This window comes from Engystomops pustulosus, chromosome 7 (genome assembly GCF_040894005.1).
Source record: "Engystomops pustulosus chromosome 7, aEngPut4.maternal, whole genome shotgun sequence".
In the NCBI taxonomy this organism is placed as follows: Eukaryota; Metazoa; Chordata; class Amphibia; order Anura; family Leptodactylidae; genus Engystomops; species Engystomops pustulosus.
The window spans coordinates 179,886,234-179,909,646 of NC_092417.1; the positions used below are offsets into that span (position 1 = coordinate 179,886,234).

A 23,413-nucleotide genomic window follows, 5' to 3' on the forward strand; every position below is an offset into this window, starting at 1 on the left:
CACAGCAGTGTGAGGTCTGATTACACATCTCTCCAGGGACAATACATAACACTGGCTGCAGAGAGCACAGAGCACAGCAGTGTGAGGTCTGATTACACATCTCTCCAGGGACAATACATAACACTGGCTGCAGAGAGCACAGAGCACAGCAGTGTGAGGTCTGATTACACATCTCTCCAGGGACAATACATAACACTGGCTGCAGAGAGCACAGAGCACAGCAGTGTGAGGTCTGATTACACATCTCTCCAGGTACAATACATAACACTGGCTGCAGAGAGCACAGAGCACAGCAGTGTGAGGTCTGATTACACATCTCTCCAGGGACAATACATAACACTGGCTGCAGAGAGCACAGAGCACAGCAGTGTGAGGTCTGATTACACATCTCTCCAGGGACAATACATAACACTGGCTGCAGAGAGCACAGAGCACAGCAGTGTGAGGTCTGATTACACATCTCTCCAGGGACAATACATAACACTGGCTGCAGAGAGCACAGAGCACAGCAGTGTGAGGTCTGATTACACATCTCTCCAGGTACAATACATAACACTGGCTGCAGTCTGTAGGGTCACTTCTGTTGTTACATTCCCTTTTAATTCCCCCTTTTTGTGATCAGCCGATTACTGTAGTTTTGGCTTCAGAAACCCCCAATGATCAGATGAGACAATGAAGTGCAGACACATATATACACTAACATCACCCAGGTGGTCCCCAGCTAGAAGGTGAAATGTGACCTCACTCCCATATACATCCCTTATATACACAGGTCTGTGCCATGTGACCTCATATACATCCCTCATCTATACAGGTCTGCTCAATGTGACCTCACTCCTTACTATATACATCCCTTATATACACAGGTCTGATGAATGTAGCCTCTCCTCTTCCCATATAAATCCCCTATATATACACACACATGTGACCTCATATACATCCCTTATATACACAGGTCTGGTGCATGTAGCCTCTCCTCTTCCCATATAAATCCCCTATATATACACACACATGTGACCTCATATACATCCCTTATATACACAGGTCTGATGAATGTGGCCTCACCTCTTCCCATATAAATCCCCTATATATACACACACGTGACCTCATATACATCCCTTATATACACAGGTCTAACTAATGTGACGGCTCGTTCATCCAGTCACAGGTTTATGTTCTTGGGAAGCAGAGATCCGGTGTGTGATGGATGTGATGTGACTCCACATTCTGCCGCTCCTCATCGTTCATGTTCTATGGTTTAGCCCAAAACATAAGCAGCGCCCAATGTGCCTTCTCTCTACGTCTGGAGACATTGTAGCAATTATTTCTTTGTGCACAGTCTGCCACGACTTTATGAGAACTTTCCTCTCGTTTTGTGCACACAGCTCCTATGCAGAGCATTGCACCTTTGTGCCTGTGGACCATTAACCCTAAGTCGTCTGCCCATGGTCCTTATATCAAACTTAAGTCAGTAAGATGTGGCAGAGTTATGGGAGGATCAGACTACACAGTGTGTGTTTGTAGTCTGTTACCATGGAGAACTGCAAGAACGTATCTTCTATTGATGCTAAAAAGGTAGGACACGTCTCATCAAGACTTTGTCAAGTTTCTTTCCTCCCTATTTTAGGAGGCATCAGCTGGCGTCTGATCAGCAGAGATGAGTCAGTGGTGGAGTTTCCCGGGAGTGGTCCGGCATGACTAACGCATCGATGAAGAGGAGGAAGGCAGGAACGTGGGGTTGGTTATCCCTTCCCATTTCCTAAAGTCTTTTCTGTCCAGGATTACAAGAACACGTCTGCCCCTGGGTGACATATACCACTATAGGTAAAACTCAAGGAAAGGAATTGGCTGAAGCGCCATAGCACCCATGACCCCTGTGCAGGTGCGGGGGAAAGCTGAAGAGGACAATGACGCTACATCTAATCCCTGGTGGCTCCTTACATAGAATCGGCATTGTTCATCCTGGCGCTGGCACCCACCTGCTCATACAGTGATGTCTATCCTGAGGTCACCCATACCCTGTGCCAGGTGCACACCACATGCCATGTGCTCTCCAGGATGTCACACATCAGGGCCCCCGAACACCATCATTAATTGCCTTCTATTTGATCTCAGGAGAACTTCAAAAAGGTCCCATTTGTAAACCGACCCTGGGTAATACCTCTTCTGTAAACACCTGCACAAAAGCCGGGCTCCTCTCCAGTATCCCGTCACGTACGTCACCCCTGGCCGTACAATACACAGACTGGATCCGCAGACATCTCCTCTGTGCATCCAGAACCAATTCCTACATGTTCTGTCCCGATTGATGAATTAAAACAAATTCATCCAAAAGTTTTACAACATCTGGAGATGCACCAAGAAAACTGGGTGCAAACCATAGAGAAGACTTTCAAAGAAGTTTATGGACGAATATGTTATAGGAGACAGGATGGTCCTCGCTGCAGTGTCTGGAGGCATCTGATACCACATTTGGAGCCTCTATGACGTTCAAGTACAGGTCTTACCAAGAAGGGCGACACCTCAGAAGGTACAGCAAGGGGGTTTACTCAGACCCCACTCAAAATGGTTTGTAGACATTCAACTTTCATAAGAAAATCTTATCATTATGTGTTGAATTTCCTATAGATGTCCAAGTACAGGTCTAATGGAGATGGGGGGAGGGGGGGGGGGGAGTCACACCCCACTCCAATGATTTATAAAATTAGTAAAAAGTAGACATGTCACCTTCCAAAAATTAAAAAGAAAATCTAACTCTCCACCTTAAGGTCCTTGGATGTTTATAGGAAATCTACCAAACAAGAATAGCTTGTCGAAAGCAGGTCCTATGGAGAGTAACCACAGAAGGGGTACAGTCACACCCATACGAGGAGGCCAGTACTAATCATCATGCAGGACGTCAGGTTCTAGAAACAAGACAGGTTACAGGGCATAGGTCATACAGGATGATACCCCACAACCATCCAGTGGGAGAGGTAGAGAGTGGCTACGTGGGGCAAGATACAAATGTATCCAAAAAAACCTGTGCCACTACTGATGAATGATACTCTTCATATTTACTGGAGACTTCTTGGAAAGTATGGAGACAAGATGCCCTCTGGGGCCGGAGATACGTCCACTGACTTGAGCTCTATCACATTTTAAGTAAGGGAAGGTCTGTCCATTCTCTCTCGGGGTATAATTTAGGGCCCCACCTCAAGTACAAAATACGGACACAGCCCCCGATTCTGAGGGGTATGAACTAATCATGGGCCATGCATGCGCTAACCCCTATCATGCCAGACATGATCTGTGGGCCCATAGTGCACTTCCGTATGCTCCATGGTCTGCCACGTTACAGGGGTCTAGGGTGGTGGTCTTCAGTCTGTGGCTCGCCAGCAGTTGACTACACAGCTGGAGCTCCACAAGTTGGAGACCCCCGGTCTATAGCAGAGATGGAGCATCTGTATCCAGCTCTACCCTGTGCAGGAATCAGCTGTAATTTATTCTCCAATGTGTAAACTCTACTGAATCTGATGGACAGGCGAGCAGTGAGGACATCCCTTCCTCAGAGACGGACGTAGCCCTCCAAGCTCGGGCCAACAATCACAATCCCTTGATGCACGGGCCAACCATCACAACCCCTTGAGTCATCACCAGATCCAGAAACACTTCATTTCATACCAAAGTGCAGCAATTTCTAAATCCAGAAGCAAGTAATGGAGGTTATATTTATCCCCGGGGGGAGGCACAATGCTCCCAGTCATCGCCGGAGACTTCGCCCACCAGGAGACGCCCTCGGAGGACTCCACTGACCGCTTCATGGGGGCTGCGTCATGGACCGTCGTCATATCAGATGACACATCGAAATTTCTTGGGGGGGAAATATACAAAATGCAAAAACTAAGCGCAGCACAGGGGGTTGTAACACAGCGAGAGCACCGGATTATAGTTGGGTCACACAAAGGAGTCTAAACATTTGCATCCAGGACCTCGCACCAATCACCAGAACAGTTTCATTGCGGCTTAATTATCGTTATTATTATCTATAGATCATGGACTTAATACTTCAGTGATGACTGGACCCCATGTTATGGACCTCCAGCGCCACCACTGCAGCAGGAGAAGGATCCCAGCAGTGATCTATGTCCGGACCCATGCAAATAAACAGAAGAAACCCAAAAACTCCAGTAGCAGATGCAGCACCGGAGCCGGAGCCCCAGGACTGTGCCGCCTGCACCGCGCCACCCGTGACACTGTATATTACTTCTAAAGTTAGCAAGCCGTAAAACTCCACATGACTTGGAAATGTGAAAAACGCTGGCGTGCGAGCCTGCTGCCAGGAAGTAATCGAGCCGCGCCACGTCTGCCACGAAACACGGGCACAGGCAGGGAACATACAGCCGCAGAAAGCATCTGACCCCAGTGCTACGGGGAGAATATACAGAAATGTGTATTAACAGGTGTAACAGACTGCAGCCAGTGTTAGGCACTGTCCTCACACTGCTGTGCTCTCTGCAGCCAGTGTTAGGCATTGTCCTCACACTGCTGTGCTCTCTGCAGCCAGTGTTAGGCATTGTCCTCACACTGCTGTGCTCTCTGCAGCCAGTGTTAGGCACTGTCCTCACACTGCTGTGCTCTCTGCAGCCAGTGTTAGGCACTGTCCTCACACTGCTGTGCTCTCTGCAGCCAGTGTTAGGCACTGTCCTCACACTGCTGTGCTCTCTGCAGCCAGTGTTAGGCACTGTCCTCACACTGCTGTGCTCTCTGCAGCCAGTGGTAGGCACTGTCCTCACACTGCTGTGCTCTCTGCAGCCAGTGGTAGGCACTGTCCTCACACTGCTGTGCTCTCTGCAGCCAGTGGTAGGCACTGTCCTCACACTGCTGTGCTCTCTGCAGCCAGTGGTAGGCACTGTCCTCACACTGCTGTGCTCTCTGCAGCCAGTGGTAGGCACTGTCCTCACACTGCTGTGCTCTCTGCAGCCAGTGGTAGGCACTGTCCTCACACTGCTGTGCTCTCTGCAGCCAGTGGTAGGCACTGTCCTCACACTGCTGTGCTCTCTGCAGCCAGTGGTAGGCACTGTCCTCACACTGCTGTGCTCTCTGCAGCCAGTGGTAGGCATTGTCCTCACACTGCTGTGCTCTCTGCAGCCAGTGGTAGGCATTGTCCTCACACTGCTGTGCTCTCTGAAGCCAGTGGTAGGCACTGTCCTCACACTGCTGTGCTCTCTGCAGCCAGTGGTAGGCATTGTCCTCACACTGCTGTGCTCTCTGAAGCCAGTGTTAGGCATTGTCTTCACACTACTGTGCTCTCTGCAGCCAGTGTTAGGCACTGTCCTCACACTGCTGTGCTGTCTGGAGCTTAACATTATCACCTGTCAGCAGGTGTGGCCATATATATTGCAGCCAATGTTATGTATTTTCCCTGGAGAGATGTATAATCATATTCCAGGATTGTAGCTTCTCCTTGCGCACTGAAGGTGTATCCTCACACTGCTGTGCTCTGTGTCCTCTGCATAGGGCTGTTCTACAGCCCTTTCCCCTCTGCTCTGAGTGATCGCATCTGTACTCAAACAATAATTTTCTACATTGTATTTTCAGAGAATACCCTTGTGCAGCTCGGTGTAGAGCAAAGAAATGAGCGACAGAGTCACCTTGGTGCATACAGCAGCTTGACAGCTCTGTCGCACAGAGGGCAAGAGCTAAGAGCACAGCAGTGTGAGGACTGGTCTATAGAAGCTACAATTCTGTAAATATAAATCCATATAATCACAGCTCTGCTGCTACAAACAACATATGCAAAGTTCTAAGTTACAGTCCTGGAAGATACAGCTGGGTAGGTGGTTATGGAATGGAGTATTCGGGGCATTGGAGCCGCTCTAAGGCTGGGAGGTGATGGATGATGTTGCTCCAGGTGGGCAGAGGTCCTGGTAACAAGTTTGTGATGGAAGGTGGAGGTGCTGAACCCCTTCATATCAGTCACCTACGAGCCGGCATAGGTACAACTAACACAACCAGATGCAACAAGACAGAGGAACAGAGTGGCAAGGGGTTAAAAACAAGGCCACGGGTCTCCTAGATATCCTCCTACCACCATACTTTACCACATCATTCAGTGGTATCCCCAGTCACATAGCAGCGTCTGAGGACCACGTGTCCCACCATTGTCTATGCTCTACCAAACGCCACAGCCGGTCCCTACTCACAAGACGCAGGTAACTATGACAAAGCAGACGGTTACCTAACCACACAGAGCCTGGCACCGACACTGGTCCGGATCTTATCTGCTCCACGTTGTACCTTATCTATAGATTTCGGGAAGCAGGGCGTGGAGAGGGTATCAGGCGCATTGTGACCTTTCTAAATTCCAGCCAGAAGAATCACGATGACACGGTGCCAAGCCGCCCCTTCACACCTCTTGTTGTCTTTGTTCGATAAGCGTTAAATCTGACTCGCCCCATCCTGCCGCCCGGTGCCAACCACCAGATCCGGCAGTGACTCAACCACCAAGACTTACCTCTTCGTCTTTCTCCAGTTCCAGCCCGGTCTCCATCAGGTTACCCTCATACTCTTCCCTCCGGAACCTCTTGTCATCTTCATGATAATCCATCTTGGGTTCGCTCTCGGCGTACTCTACGTCCCCGGTTCCCCCGGGAAGGTGATGACTGTCTTTACTATTCCGATGTGAGTGCAAGGAGTTGCTATGGAGGGACTTCCTACTGGGCGTCCTGGTACCCGAAGACTTCTTGTAGGTGTAGGCCAGAATATAGTCCACCTTCCTCTGCCCATCCCGGAAGCACAGACCATGTTTACAGGCAAAGTCCTGATCGGCACCGAGAGAGTTCAACAACTGCAAAAGACGAGAAGTAAAAGGTTAATGAGAAAGTCAGCGGAAAAAGTCAGGATACAACAGACCAGCGATCAACCTGGAGTAACCAAGAGGCTTGTATGAGGTCAATGTTGGAACTGTAGAACCGTTCTAGGTGTCCCATCCATGGAGCATTCTCCTACGTGCAGGAACACCTAAACTAAAGAAGAGGTCGGGTAGACCGTGCTCCATGGACAAGGTCCCCAGGATGTGCTCTTTAGTATTTAGGATAATGTCCTCCCCAGAAATGCAAAACTAAAACTAAAATGGTGGAATTACGTCCTTGACTTCTTTGGGCGTCAACCTCACGCGTCCACCTAAGTTACAAGGGCATAGGTCGGTCGTGCAGACAAGCCCACAAGTCACATGGGGCACTTTTAGGAACTTGTGGGTCCCCATTGGGATTGCCGAGGGTCCCAGCAGTCAGACCGTGTCTTCGGTGGGACAAGTCCTATAACGTTCTCCTCTGTCCGGTTTTCCACCATTCCCACTATTAGTCCTTGATCATCTCCTCCGTAGGTTCCTCTACGGTTATTATCACTAATTTCCTTTACAGATTTATACAGTACATTTATGAAAGGTTTGGGTTTGATGGTCCATCACCTAGAACCACAAGCTCTCGTAAGACCTTTCCCCACCTCCCTCCATCCAGGCTGCCGGTCGGCGACTTGCCAGACGTAAAACACTGATAACAGCAAAACTGGTAGCGACAATGTTAGGTGCAGGGTGCGGCTTGTAGGTGAGGAGCTCGTGTCAATACTGTTGTACTGCCGTGACCCGACATCAGTGGGACCTGCTGGAGGAGACCTCAGATTGTCACCATGCGGACCCTCCATGGAAACCAACTGCATGGACACAGGACGTGGCCAAGAACTCATAGGACCACGTCCGCTCCTGAAATATTCATCACGGACCGGAATACTCAGGTTCCAGCAGGAATCCGTGAGGAACATCCCTTGTGGATCACATGATTAACCGGATCTTAGCGACCACATTGCAGAACACACTTGGATTTGTACAGCAAAACTGATAACTTACATGCTGAACCATCGACTCCAAGTCTTCTATTTTGTCACTGCCTTTACATGCCCTCACACTGCTGTGCTCTGAATTCTCTGCAAACAGCTTCTCCACAGTCTGCTTGTTCTGAGGGATCCAACCAGATGCCTGTTGCAGCTTTCAAGAGGCTGTGGAACAGCTTAATAGAGAGCGCAGCAGTGTCAGGAGACGCCACCTGGGCACTTGGAAAATCTACAGTGCTGGAATACAAATCCAATTATCACAGTCCTGCTGCTACTAACCACATAAACAAAGGCCTGATTACACACCTGTCCAGGAATAATGCATAACACTGACTGTAGAGAGCACAGCAGTGTGAGGACACCCCTGCACACTTGGAGAAGTTACAATCCTGGAATGTAAATCCATATTTCTCAGTTCCAAGAGTGTCGGCAGAGATAACAGAGCAAAGCAGTGCGAGGACACACCCTCAATGCTCCTGGAGAATTTATAATCCTGGAATATAAATCCATATATCACAGTCCTGCTGCTACTAACAACATACACAAAGGTCTGATTACACATCTCTCCAGGGACAATACATAACACTGGCTGCAGAGAGCACAGAGCACAGCAGTGTGAGGTCTGATTACACATCTCTCCAGGGACAATACATAACACTGGCTGCAGAGAGCACAGAGGTGTGAGGTCTGATTACAGATCTCTCCAGGAACAATACATAACACTGGCTGCAGAGAGCACAGAGCACAGCAGTGTGAGGTCTGATTACACATCTCTCCAGGGACAATACATAACACTGGCTGCAGAGAGCACAGAGCACAGCAGTGTGAGGTCTGATTACACATCTCTCCAGGGACAATACATAACACTGACTGCAGAGAGCACAGAGCACAGCAGTGTGAGGTCTGATTACACATCTCTCCAGGAACAATACATAACACTGGCTGCAGAGAGCACAGAGCACAGCAGTGTGAGGTCTGATTACACATCTCTCCAGGGACAATACATAACACTGGCTGCAGAGAGCACAGAGCACAGCAGTGTGAGGTCTGATTACACATCTCTCCAGGGACAGTACATAACACTGGTTGCAGAGAGCACAGAGCACAGCAGTGTGAGGTCTGATTACACATCTCTCCAGGGGCAATATATAACACTGGCTGCAGAGAGCACAGAGCACAGCAGTGTGAGGTCTGATTACACGTACCTCCAGGGACAATACATAACACTGGCTGCAGAGAGCACAGAGCACAGCAGTGTGAGGTCTGATTACACATCTCTCCAGGGACAATACATAACACTGGCCACAGAGAGCACAGAGCACAGCAGTGTGAGGTCTGATTACACATCTCTCCAGGGACAATACATAACACTGGCTGCAGAGAGCACAGAGCACAGCAGTGTGAGGTCTGATTACACATCTCTCTAGGGACAATACATGACACTGGCTGCAGAGAGCACAGAGCACAGCAGTGTGAGGTCTGGTTACACATCTCTCCAGGGACAGTACATAACACTGGCTGCAGAGAGCACAGAGCACAGCAGTGTGAGGTCTGATTACACATCTCTCCAGGGACAGTACATAACACTGGCTGCAGAGAGCACAGAGCACAGCAGTGTGAGGTCTGATTACACATCTCTCCAGGGGCAATATATAACACTGGCTGCAGAGAGCACAGAGCACAGCAGTGTGAGGTCTGATTACACGTACCTCCAGGGACAATACATAACACTGGCTGCAGAGAGCACAGAGCACAGCAGTGTGAGGTCTGATTACACATCTCTCCAGGGACAATACATAACACTGGCCACAGAGAGCACAGAGCACAGCAGTGTGAGGTCTGATTACACATCTCTCCAGGGACAACACATAACACTGGCTGCAGAGAGCACAGAGCACAGCAGTGTGAGGTCTGATTACACATCTCTCCAGGGACAATACATAACACTGGCTGCAGAGAGCACAGAGCACAGCAGTGTGAGGTCTGATTACACATCTCTCCAGGGACAGTACATAACACTGGCTGCAGAGAGCACAGAGCACAGCAGTGTGAGGTCTGATTACACATCTCTCCAGGGACAGTACATAACACTGGCTGCAGAGAGCACAGAGCACAGCAGTGTGAGGACACCCAAATACACAACTCTCCAGGGCCACTACCCAGTGTAGGATGCTGATCACACTCCTATTTGTAGACAGTGAGATTCCTGGTCTTGCTCCTTGTTCTGCTTCAGGGTCGGACATTGTCTTACAGAATAACAAGACGACCTCTGGATTCCATTACACCTCCCGTCACATGTCGGGTAGAGTCACCTTTCACCCTGGACAACGCAATGTTAGTGTAAGACAGATGGGAAACAACCTGTAATATAGGCTGCGGTGTAATCCACTCTACCATCATGGCCGCTCCCGTCACGGAGCACAACTCCCATCATTGTTCTTCAGAAACACAAAAAGACACAACTTTATAAAACACGACTAGAAATCGCAAGTGGTGGGCGACGCTAGAGACCACGACTCCATCCCCCGCAGATGGGGGTGACCCCTAACCCTCGCTGCACAGGATGGGGCATCCGGGGGGGGGGGGGCTCAGTCTTCACCATGCAAAACTAGGAAAAGTCTTAAAGGGATGACAGGAGAGAGCACCCCTTTAAGGTGTAATATCTGCCACTCCTTGGCATCCATGGCATCGACCCAACACGCCCTATGTAGCCACCAAGGATTGTGTCCGTGTGTCATCTCAGATACTTAGACATCCCCTTTAAGAGCAGAAAAACAACACTTGTCAATGTCTCTATAGACCGCGGCATCAGAGGGGTTAACATCCCAAATCGTCATATTTCACAATGAAGATCTATTGGGGGGTGACAATGGAGTAATAGCGGGCCCTTTCCCTGATATTACCTGCACACAGCACACAGCAGAGCGGGGGAGGGGGCCGGAGACCACCCTACGCAGCAGCCGCAGACATTACACACAATCCAGGCGTTAATTATGACAATTATGAATAAACTCATCAACTTCCCGCGGATTGATGTATAAACAAAGGGCGAGAGCTGTGTACAATAAACGAGGCGGCGGTGACCCCTCATTTATACAAGTGTCATATACAGGACCCCCCAGGTCTGACCCCTCCATCTATAACCCCAGACGTTACTGAGGGAATGAGGAACCACCAAGAGGAGGGAGACGACGTAACCAGATCCAGGACCTTACAACGTGTCTTATCTCTGCTCACATTCTGGCTTCCTCCAAGAGCTAAGCAGGACCCCAACCAACATCTCAGCCGCTCAGGACCTTCTCCTCCCTCCTGATAACAAACTGAAGCCACAATTTCACAACGAACGTAAAAAAAAAAAAGAGAATTAAAATGAACATTTTACAGGAAACCCATCAGCAGCTGTGACCAATTGTCCCTGGAGAGATCGTAGTGTCCTCACACTGCTGTGCTCTGTGCTCTCTGCAGCCAGTGTTATGTATTGTCCCTGGAGAGATGTGTAATCAGACCTCACACTGCTGTGCTCTGTGCTCTCTGCAGCCAGTGTTATGTATTGTCCCTGGAGAGATGTGTAATCAGACCTCACACTGCTGTGCTCTGTGCTCTCTGCAGCCAGTGTTATGTATTGTCCCTGGAGAGATGTGTAATCAGACCTCACACTGCTGTGCTCTGTGCTCTCTGCAGCCAGTGTTATGTATTGTCCCTGGAGAGATGTGTAATCAGACCTCACACTGCTGTGCTCTGTGCTCTCTGCAGCCAGTGTTATGTATTATCCCTGGAGAGATGTGTAATCAGACCTCACACTGCTGTGCTCTGTACTCTCTGCAGCCAGTGTTATGTATTATCCCTGGAGAGATGTGTAATCAGACCTCACACTGCTGTGCTCTGTACTCTCTGCAGCCAGTGTTATGTATTGTCCCTGGAGAGATGTGTAATCAGACCTCACACTGCTGTGCTCTGTGCTCCCTGCAGCCAGTGTTATGTATTGTCCCTGGAGAGATGTGTAATCAGACCTCACACTGCTGTGCTCTGTGCTCTCTGCAGCCAGTGCTATGTATTGTCCCTGGAGAGATTTGTAATCAGACCTCACACTGCTGTGCTCTGTGCTCTCTGCAGCCAGTGTTATGTACTGTCCCTGGAGAGATGTGTAACCAGACCTCACACTGCTGTGCTCTGTGCTCTCTGCAGCCAGTGTTATGTATTGTCCCTGGAGAGATATATAATCAGACCTGTGTGTATGTGGTTAGTAGCAGCAGGACTGTGATATATGGATTTATATTCCAGGATTGCAGCTTCTATAGACATGTCCTCACACTGCTGTGCTCTTAGCCTTTCCCCTCTGTGAGAAAGAGCCATCAGGTTGTATTGCAAAATGGTGAATGTCTGCAGTTTTATCGCTTCTCCAAGTGCACTGTGCATGTCCTCACAATCAGACCTTTGTGTATGTTAGTAGCAGCAGTACTGTGAAATATGGATTATCTTCTAGGATTGTAGCCACCTCAAGAGCACTGGAGGGTGCATCCTCACACTGCTGTGCTCTGTGCTCTCTGTGTATAACTTATCCAAACAGTACACCTATGGTTGGATATTCCAGCTGTCATTCAGAGCAGAACACAGGAGTGTGAGGACATTGAAGTGCAGGCTATACTGGTAAGGACCAGAATGTACATTGGGCCACATTTATCTGGACTGGGTGCAGTCACTCCTGTGCAAGGGGCGTCAGATTCATCAAAACTGGCGCAGGTCTTCATGAATGCACCGGACGCCTCTTTATGTGCAGAATATGTTCCATCTCGGATATCACCAAGGAGATCGCAGACTATCGCGACGTGTGAGTGAACATGAAGCCCCCGGATCCCAATGCAGAATCTGTTGTAGTAATAATGTCCTATATAAGAGCCGAGTCCTGGGGAATTCTAGAAGGGATAACTAGTCCATGTGACTACATAGAGCAGAGAGGGCAGCGCCAGCCCATAGACAGCGCAGCTATGCAGGTGCCTTCAAGGGAATTATCTGATGTCAGACGTCCCCCTCCCTCTGCCCCCAACATCTGACATAAGAGACACAGAGAATGAGTGACACAACCCGTTACCAAACCATAAACCATTCACCGTAGGACTACAAGTCCCAGCAGGACCTCACAGCACATAAAGGCTACACCTTAAAGATGTCACCCCGGGCACAGAATCAGAAAAAACTGCTCAGAACTTTACAGAAAGGCACAGAACAGGTTAAAAATGATACAAATAAAATGTTACAAATATTATACACAAACATAAACACAATGTAACAATAGAGAATAACTGTCCAGTACATAATGTGGGGACTCACCGTCAGGGACACCATGGGGGCGCCGGGCGTCCGCTGCTCCTCGCCCGTCTGCAGAGAAGTGAGACCAGGAAACCTAACCAGGGCGAGAGCAGCCAGGAGGTGGGTGGGCACCAGTGTCACCCAACACCCTACTACAGGGCCACACCGCACAACACAGACACTCCCTACAGCCACACGTGCACAGACAGAGGGGGCGCTGTGCAGGGTCATCCCACCTGAACACAAGCCGTGTGTGTGCTGCCCCCTGACCCTGGTGAATGAGGGGTCTGTACAGCCGCAGCCTGACTCACATAGAGGAGCAGTGAGTGTCAGTCTATACTGTAACCCTGGCATTCGCTTCACCACACTGAATATTACAGCGGCTTTCTGGCTCCTGATTAACACTCTGCAGATAAAGTCATTAGGGTTTGATCCATGGGGGGGGGTCCTATACCCTCACACTGATCATACTGGGACCTATCCACTGGACGGGGAGGGGAAGCAGGGATCTTCTAGTATTCACTTTCTTTCAAGCACAGCGCTGTGCCTCGTATAGTGGTGGTACCTGGTATTGCAGCTCAGCTCCATGAACTTGAATAGGACTGAGCTGCAAACAACCCACATATCACCACTTGCCTGGACCAAAGGGGCAGCCAGTTGTCTGGGGTCCTGGGTGTAAGACCACCTGTCCTAAGACTAGATGATCAATATTTTAAATGGACATCCCCTTTAAGAGCTGGGCTTAACTCTTTCAGTAGTATTGGATTGCAGCAGGACACAGACAACATGCGATTCATGGTCACTTTATGAGAGACCCCCTACATGTCAGGTCCGACTATACCCCCAGTGCTGGCGCTGACCCGCAGGAAAGTGAGTGCAGCAGATTTTACTGAAATCTGCCATAAGAATCCGGCATGGAAGTCGTATCTGCAGATCTCTATAGTCTGTATGCGGGAGGCCCCCGGGGGCCGGGATGTGGGGGTCTGGCAGCATTCCACGTCCCAGTGTATACACAGAGAGAGGGACTTACTTGTAACAATCCAATGTGTTTGGGCAGCCCGAGAGGTTTTGGCGCTGGGGGCGCTGGAGACTCGTAGACGCACAGGTCGGCCTCTATAGAGGCCATGGCCCTCCGCTCCCGGGACAGGTAAGGCTGGAGGAGAAGCTGACGCCCCTGGATAATTAAACTTCACCTGCTGATAAACCCGGGACTCCACCCGCAGAGCTCCAGGCGCCCCCTAGAGAGTGAAGGGTGTATTCACACCATGCACCCGCACCCACCGACATTACGGATTCCAGGGTCCTGTCATGGGGTCTGTAGGTGGCCCAGTATATGTGGGCGTGAGAAGAGGACTTCCCCTTTAAGAAGAGGTGAGTATGACACCCTGCTGCCTCATTACATGATGATTACGTAACGCTCTCGGCTATTTCTGGATGTTGTGCGGATATTTCTGGCTATATGTTATGTGCTCATAGAATATGGGGCTCATTTACTAAGGACAGTGCGGTCTGTACTATGTGCAGTGTCCTGTGCAGTCTGCAGGGGGCGCCCATTCCTTCATGAATCCCCCTGAGCTCCCTCTAGTGGTCACTGCAGGTCACTAAAGTTTTATCTTTCTTATCAGACCTTTGTGAAATATGGATCTATCTTCTAGGATTGTAGTTGCTCACACTGCTGTGCTCTGTGCTCTCTGCAATGCACTGCTCCACAGTCCTCTGTGGCAGGGCTTCTGGTTGGATACTACAGCAGTCACTGAAAGATCTAAGAGATTACCTGTGGAGCAGTTCAATACACAGGTCTAAGTGCACAGCAGTGTGAGGACCCTCCCCCAGTGCACTTGGAGAAGCTACGATCCTGCATGTATATTTATGCAATATAAATCCATATATCACAGTCCTGCTGCTACTAACAACATACACAAATGTCTCCAGGGACAATAGGTAGCACTGGTTGCACTAGGTATGGTCACTCCTGCTGGCAGGTTCCCTTTGTGCATATTACTACTTGCAAACCTATTTACACACCCAGTACAGAACACTCTGTCTCCTCCTCAATAGTCCCAGACCCATTTGCTAACAATACACTGTGTGACTACACCGCGCGGAGCGTAGACTGGCGGGAGGGGGAGGACACAAGATACACCTGCACATATTGACACAAGAGAAAGCAGCAGGAGCTCAGCCCCAGAGTCCGGTGTGATTCACCTGCACAGACGTCTCCTCCCTGATGGGAACATTTGTGGCTAAAAAATTGCTTCAAAGATTTTATTTGTGGTTCCAGCCTTAAAGGGGCCGATCAGACCATTTCCTTGTAGCACTGCTATGTATATTCTCCTCGTACCTGCCCAGGTCTCCCCGTAGATACCAAGACACAGATATTATCTACTCTTCCCTGCAAGATGCTACAGCTCTGTCCTCCACCTTCTACTTCATGTACCCCAGGCTGGGACAATGACTTGCACTGGAGCTCCACAGAGAAGTACAGAGGAGGGAGTTGGGCATCTGCCGCACCTGTAGTGCAGGGTGCAGGACCTCTAGTGCAGGGTGCAGGACCTCTGGTGCAGAGTGCCAGACCACTAGTGCAGGGGGCAGGGTGCAGGACCTCTAGTGCAGGGTGCCGGACCTCGAGTGCAGGGGGCAGGCTGCAGGACCTCGGGTGCAGGACCTTTAGTGCAGGCTGCCGGACCTCTAGGGCGAGGTGCAGGACTCCATGTCCACCAGATCAAGGTCCACGTCTATTGTTTCATGGCAGATGTCCCCCAGCACAGGGGCAGGACTTTCATTACAAGATACACGTCCAAGAGTGCAGACGAGATGTTTCCTACAGCAGGGTGCTCTGGTCCTCTGGTGCAGGGTGCAGGTCCCATAGTGCGGCGTACATGTCCCCCACAGCAGGATGCAGGTCCTCCAGCGCAACAGACATGTCCTCTAGTGCAGAGTACACGTCCCCCACAGCAGGGGTGCAGGTCCTTCAGTGCAGGGTACATGTCCCCCAGCGGAGGGTGCATAACCTCCAGCGCAGGGTTCAGGTCCTCCAGCGCAGTGTACATGTCCTGCAGTCAAGGGCGCAGGTCCTCCAGCGCACGGCGCATGTTCTTTATTACAGCATACATGTCCTCTAGCGCAGAGTACATGTCCCCCACAGTGGAGGGTGCATGTCCTGCAGCCCAGGGATCACGTCCTCCAGTGCAGGGTGCATGTCCTCGGGTGCAGGTCCTCCAGCGCAGGTTGCATGTCCTCGGGTGCAGGTCCTCCAGCGCAGGCTAGCCTCCTTCTCTGACAGCTGAGCTCCCAAGTACATGTGCTGGAGTCCAGAGCTATGAAGGCTGCGTTCCACTGGCCCCTGACACGAAGAATTAATGGTTAATCCAACCCCTGACATCATCACTTATGGTTCGACATGGACCAGAAGCCACTGGAGCCCCAGACCCGCAGTGCAGGAATGGAGGGTCGATTAGAAAGTGAGTTAGACTTTCCCTTTAATAGACTTATCCGCTCTGCTGAAAATTGAATAAAATTCTTGTGATGCCCCTTTAAAGGACACTATTTTTGATCCAGGGGCTCTGTCCAACCTACAGGATAATATTCCATTGACTCCACAATGGTCCTTAATCCTGCGGAGGCTCCTGCACCCCGGGGGGTCTCTCCTCCTGGATCCAACACTGAAAGTCAATGCAAACTTTCTGGCAGTGGAGAGGACAACAGCCGGCGAGTGATAACCAGATTATTAGTTTCCGCTAGCGAGGACATTGTCTATTTTGGGGGGTCCTCTGCACAGCAGGGAATGTAGGGATTGTCTAAGAGACATCATTAACCCCTTCCAGAACTCGCCCTCTTCCGTCTTGTATAACAGAAGACTGGACTGAGATTGCTATAGGGCACATGGTTATATACTGGGTCATCTATGTTATCATCGGTCCCTATACCAGGTCTATAATAGAAGAGAGTCCCTATACCAGGTCTATAATAGAAGAGAGTCCCTATACCAGGTCTATAATAGAAGAGAGTCCCTATACCAGGTCTATAATAGAAGAGAGTCCCTATACCAGGTCTATAATAGAAGAGAGTCCCTATACCAGGTCTATAATAGAAGAGAGTCCCTATACCAGGTCTATAAGAGAAGAGAGTCCCTATACCAGGTCTAAAATAGAAGAGAGTCCCTACACCAGGTCTATAATAGAAGACAGTCCCTATACCGGGTCTAAAATAGAAGAGAGTCCCTATACCAGGTCTATAATAGAAGAGAGTCCCTACACCAGGTCTATAATAGAAGAGAGTCCCTATACCAGGTCTATAATAGAAGACAGTCCCTATACCAGGTCTATAATAGAAGAGAGTCCCTATACCAGGTCTAAAATAGAAGAGAGTCCCTATACCAGGTCTATAATAGAAGAGAGTCCCTATACCAGGTCTACAACAGAAGAGAGTCCCTATACCAGGACTATAATAGAAGAGAGTCCCTATACCAGGTCTATAATAGAAGACAGTCCCTATACCAGGTCTATAACAGAAGAGAGTCCCTATACCAGGTCTATAATAGAAGAGAGTCCCTACACCAGGTCTATAATAGAAGAGAGTCCCTACACCAGGTCTATAATAGAAGACAGTCCCTATACCAGGTCTATAACAGATGAGAGTCCCTATACCAGGTGTATAATAGAAGAGAGTCCCTATACCAGGTCTATAATAGAAGAGAGTCCCTACACCAGGTCTATAATAGAAGAGAGTCCCTACACCAGGTCTATAATAGAAGAGAGTCCCTATACCAGGTCTATAATAGAAGAGAGTCCCTATACCAGGTCTATAATAAAAGAGAGTCCCTATACCAGGTCTAGAATAGAAGAGAGTCCCTACACCAGGTCTATAATAGAAGACAGTCCCTATACCGGGTCTATAATAGAAGAGAGTCCCTATACCAGGTCTAGAATAGAAGAGAGTCCCTATACCAGGTCTAGAATAGAAGAGAGTCCCTATACCAGGTCTATAATAGAAGAGAGTCCCTATACCAGGTCTATAATAGAAGAGAGTCCCTATACCAGGTCTAGAATAGAAGAGAGTCCCTATACCAGGTCTATAATAGAAGAGAGTCCCTATACCAAGTCTATAATAGAAGAGAGTCCCTATACCAAGTCTATAATAGAAGAGAGTCCCTATACCAGGTCTATAATAGAAGAGAGTCCCTACACCAGGTCTATAATAGAAGAGAGTCCCTATACCAAGTCTATAATAGAAGAGAGTCCCTATACCAGGTCTATAATAGAAGAGAGTCCCTACACCAGGTCTATAATAGAAGAGAGTCCCTATACCAGGTCTATAATAGAAGACAGTCCCTATACCAGGTCTACAACAGAAGAGAGTCCCTATACCAGGACTATAATAGAAGAGAGTCCCTATACCAGGTCTATAATAGAAGACAGTCCCTACACCAGGTCTATAATAGAAGAGAGTCCCTACACCAGGTCTATAATAGAAGACAGTCCCTATACCAGGTCTATAACAGAAGAGAGTCCCTATACCAGGTGTATAATAGAAGAGAGTCCCTATACCAGGTCTATAATAGAAGAGAGTCCCTACACCAGGTCTATAATAGAAGAGAGTCCCTACACCAGGTCTATAATAGAAGAGAGTCCCTATACCAGGTCTATAATAGAAGAGAGTCCCTATACCAGGTCTATAATAAAAGAGAGTCCCTATACCAGGTCTAGAATAGAAGAGAGTCCCTACACCAGGTCTATAATAGAAGACAGTCCCTATACCGGGTCTATAATAGAAGAGAGTCCCTATACCAGGTCTAGAATAGAAGAGAGTCCCTATACCAGGTCTATAATAGAAGAGAGTCCCTACACCAGGTCTAGAATAGAAGAGAGTCCCTATACCAGGTCTAGAATAGAAGAGAGTCCCTATACCAGGTCTATAATAGAAGAGAGTCCCTATACCAGGTCTATAATAGAAGAGAGTCCCTATACCAGGTCTAGAATAGAAGAGAGTCCCTATACCAGGTCTATAATAGAAGAGAGTCCCTATACCAAGTCTATAATAGAAGAGAGTCCCTATACCAAGTCTATAATAGAAGAGAGTCCCTATACCAGGTCTATAATAAAAGAGAGTCCCTATACCAGGTCTAGAATAGAAGAGAGTCCCTACACCAGGTCTATAATAGAAGACAGTCCCTATACCGGGTCTATAATAGAAGAGAGTCCCTATACCGGGTCTAGAATAGAAGAGAGTCCCTATACCAGGTCTAGAATAGAAGAGAGTCCCTATACCAGGTCTATAATAGAAGACAGTCCCTATACCAGGTCTATAATAGAAGAGAGTCCCTATACCAGGTCTATAATAGAAGAGAGTCCCTATACCAGGTCTAGAATAGAAGAGAGTCCCTATACCAAGTCTATAATAGAAGAGAGTCCCTATACCAAGTCTATAATAGAAGAGAGTCCCTATACCAAGTCTATAATAGAAGAGAGTCCCTATACCAAGTCTATAACAGAAGAGAGTCCCTATACCAGGTCTAGAATAGAAGAGAGTCCCTATACCAGGTCTAGAATAGAAGAGAGTCCCTATACCAGGTCTATAATAGAAGAGAGTCCCTATACCAGGACTAGAATAGAAGAGAGTCCCTATACGGATCTATCAGTAGATGCAGCCGTATAGACAGAATATAAGATGGTAAATTCGGCAGGTGACACATTAAACTCTGCTACATGACACCAACTTGAAGGGGTTAAAAAGTTTTGCAGACTGCGATCCCCTAAGGTGGCGCTCTCCAGCTGCGGATCCTGTATCCGGCTCCCGGTGGATACGATGTATAATGTGCCGGTGACATATGTTACATAAGGCACTTACCAGGGCGTCCGGCTGGATGTAGCCGATGTCCTCGATGGCCTTGATGTTGATGATGTGGATGCCCTTCTCCTGGTCGGACGTGACATGGTACTTGTCATTCTCCTTCATGGTGTCATGTAAACTTTCTCCAGCCTTGGAGTCTCCGCATGTGAAGTCTGTAAGACACAAGAGCGCGACATCCCAGTGAGGCAGTGATCGGAGGCTGTCTCTCCCACGCCTCTAAAAAACCTGCTCTCCCAAGCTCAGCCTCCCTCCTCCTCGTCTCCCTCGCTCTGCCCAGCAGCATCCCGTCAGGTCCCCTCGGGAAATCCATTGTCAAAGTCAATTACACAGCACAGGGCCCATTAAATCACATGTTTGTTTACTAAAGAGCAGCCCCAGCACCCATCAAAGTGACTTTATTGGGTGGAAGACACCTTGTAGAGCCCGGGGATGTATGCAGGAGACATTGCTAAAAGACATTACAAGACTTAATAAAAGCTCCACACTCCAGAGGTAAGAGATCAGGATCCTCGGTTGTCCTCGTTCACCTCTTTAGAGGATCTGGTCCAGGGTCTACACCTAGTTCTTCTTATGATCCACCTACTATGACTACATATGTCTTCCCTTCTAGAAAAGATCTGGTCCATCGTCTTAAATAATGCTAGATCTAATCCATCTACTTGGAGGACCAGTAGATGTGATCCAATTTCTCAAGGTAATGGTAGACCTCATCCACCATATCCAATGACCATTAGATCTAGTCCAAACTCTTAAGGTAGTTCTAGACCATATCTAACTCTAACAATATCCGGTCTCCCTTCCTAAGGTAGTTCTAGACGTGATCCATCTTCTGAGATGACCACCATATCTCCTTCATCTTCTTAAGGTAGTTCTAGACCTCATCCACCTGCTTGGAGGACCATTACATCTGGTTCATCTTCTTAAGGTAGTTCTAGACCTCATCCACCTGCTTGGAGGACCATTACATCTGGTCCATCTTCTTACGGTTGGTGTAGACATAAATCATCTTCCTAGAAGACCACTAGATCAGGTTCATCTTCTTAAGGAAGTTCTAGACCTGATCCACCTGCTTGATGGACCACTAGGTCTGGTCCATATTCTCAAGGTAGTTGTAGACATAAATCACCTTCTTAGAAGATCACTAGATCTGGTCCATCTTCTTAGGGTAGTTCCGGACCTGATTTATTATGCTTAAACATGATACATTTACTTAAAGGGTCCACCTGCTTAAAGGACATCTACCACCAGGGTGAAGGATTGTAAACCAAGCACACTGACATACTGGTGTGTGCCCCCTCTGGCAGGGTCTGCTCTTCTTATGCAAATGAGCCTTAGGGTCTCCAGGCTCCATTGACACCTATGGAGCCTGGAGCTCCTTAGGTCCATTTGCATAATTTTAAAAGCCTTTTTTTGTAAAAAAAAAACAGGGAATAAGAAGCTTAAAGAAGAGCAGATCCTGCCAGAGGGAGCACACACCAGTATGTCAGTGTGCTTGGTTTACAATCCTTCATCCTGGTGGTAGATGTCCTTTAAGAGATCACTAGACCTGACCTATCACCGTAAAGGACCTTAAGTGATTCTTCGGCTTAAAGGACGACTACAGCTTGTAAGTACTACTAGACTAAATCTGGCTGCTTAAAGGAGCTTTACATCTAATTCATCAGCTTTAAGGGACAGTAGACAATTGGATCTGATCCCCCTTCTTAAAGGACCTATAAACCTGATTGGTTTACTTAAAGGATTCCTAGACCTGATCCACAAACTTAAAGGATCACATGATCGGATCTACCTGTCTAAAGCCTTGATGATGTGTCCTGAGATATGTAAAACATCTGTCACCGCAGTCAGTCTAATACAGCTGATAACAGGGAACAATAGCGTGCATTCAGTTGCACAGGAGTGAATGACTAGCTGGAGGAAGCGATGTACAGCCCCAGTGACATTTAGGGGTTAATGGTAAATTTCTGCCGTTCACATCCGCTTCCGAATCCCAAGATATTTAGGGAATTCTAAGGCATAAATAATGTTGTCGCTAAAGCATCAAAGTTCTAGAAAAAGCTAAAAAATACTGTAACAAAACTGCAGCAAAACAAAGACAGAAATAGCAAACAACCTCTTTGTCTCCTGAAATATCCCTGGAGGTCATGAATGGGACGAGAAGAGAAAGTGACTGGAGAGGGACTACTACTACCAGCATCTCCCAGGCCGGGTATAATGGGGGTTATAGTTCAGTATTGTCTGCTACTTCATCACAACAGGCAGCAGACCTGTCCATAGATACAGGGACATGATAGGGATTCAATAAGCTGTGGTATATATATATCCCTCCATATGTTACAAGCTGTAATTATGTAATAACATTGTCCTGTAATTCCACACCTGACCTCTAGTGGCCACTATAACATAATGTACTAGTGGGTGGAGATGGATCAGCTTCGATCATGTGATCACTGCACTGATACATTGGGGCACATTAACTTACCTGGTGCAGTTGCGATCCCGCGGTGCGTTGTCCGACGCTGATTCTGGTTCTGCCGGGATTCACTAAGGTCCGTGCGCCCGATATCCACCAGGTGTCGCTGCTGCCCCGAGGTCCGCCGGAGTTCACCTTCTTCTTCCTGGTGCATGTAAGTGCTTGATCTTGCGACACAAATCCTTTTTTAAATTCCGTGGTTTGTGCAATCGGCCACGCCCCCCGATTACTGTCGCGTGCAAGCCGGCGCCGATGCACCACAATCCGATCGCGTGCGCCAAAATCCCGGGGCAATTCAGCACAAAGCAGAAATATTTGGGAAACCCGACGAAAGTGCAGCGTTCGGACCCTTAGTAAATGAGCCCCAATGTTTTTTAAGGGGCTGTCCTGTAGCAGTTCTTTCTGCTGCTCTACCACTTACCTGGTACTGCTGCGGTGTACGGCTAGCGGGTATTTACTGTGTGTAATGAGGGGACTTGTAAGAAACCTCCATGAAATATTTTATGGAAAACGGAGGTAACAGGGGGTTACCACTAAGGACCCCCCTCTATTTACACATGAGGGGCCCTGATTCCAATGGCTGCTCCCTAAAGAGCACCCGGGCCTCAGCAATGACCTCCGCACGCTGGGGCTTGTAGTACTCGGACCCCCTGAGACTCTTGTGCTTCGGCAGCTGCGGTTTCCTCCAAACTCTTCAGCTCTGGGTTATCGATGTCCTTCTCCTCTGTTCTGTCCATAAATAGCAACGGGGGAAAGTTTCCCAAACTTCTTCTATTTCAGCTGAAATAATTAGCGGATATCAATGGCCTAATGTTTCCCTCCGGACCCTCGGACTCGGATTCAACAAATTCATTTGCTGTTTGGTCTACATATTATCGATGGTGGAAGGAGAAGAAGATCACCGGGGTCTTCAGA

General features: G+C 48.4%; 1 protein-coding gene across 5 annotated transcripts in view; it reads right to left on the bottom strand.

The window, feature by feature from the left end:
• ANO1 (anoctamin 1) overlaps nucleotides 1-23,413 on the bottom strand; it is a 142,165-nt gene that overhangs the window by 41,950 nt on the left and 76,802 nt on the right. For 3 of the 5 annotated variants that reach the window (XM_072119125.1, XM_072119123.1, XM_072119124.1), the window contains exons 2-3: nucleotides 20,023-20,177; nucleotides 6,497-6,829 (exon numbers count right to left, since the gene is read on the bottom strand). In XM_072119125.1, the coding sequence (XP_071975226.1) occupies nucleotides 6,497-6,829; nucleotides 20,023-20,177 (488 nt within the window). Of the gene's footprint in view, nucleotides 1-6,496; nucleotides 6,830-14,206; nucleotides 14,343-20,022; nucleotides 20,178-23,413 lie in introns of those variants that run through there. The other 2 variants (XM_072119126.1, XM_072119128.1) reach the window with 2 other exon arrangements.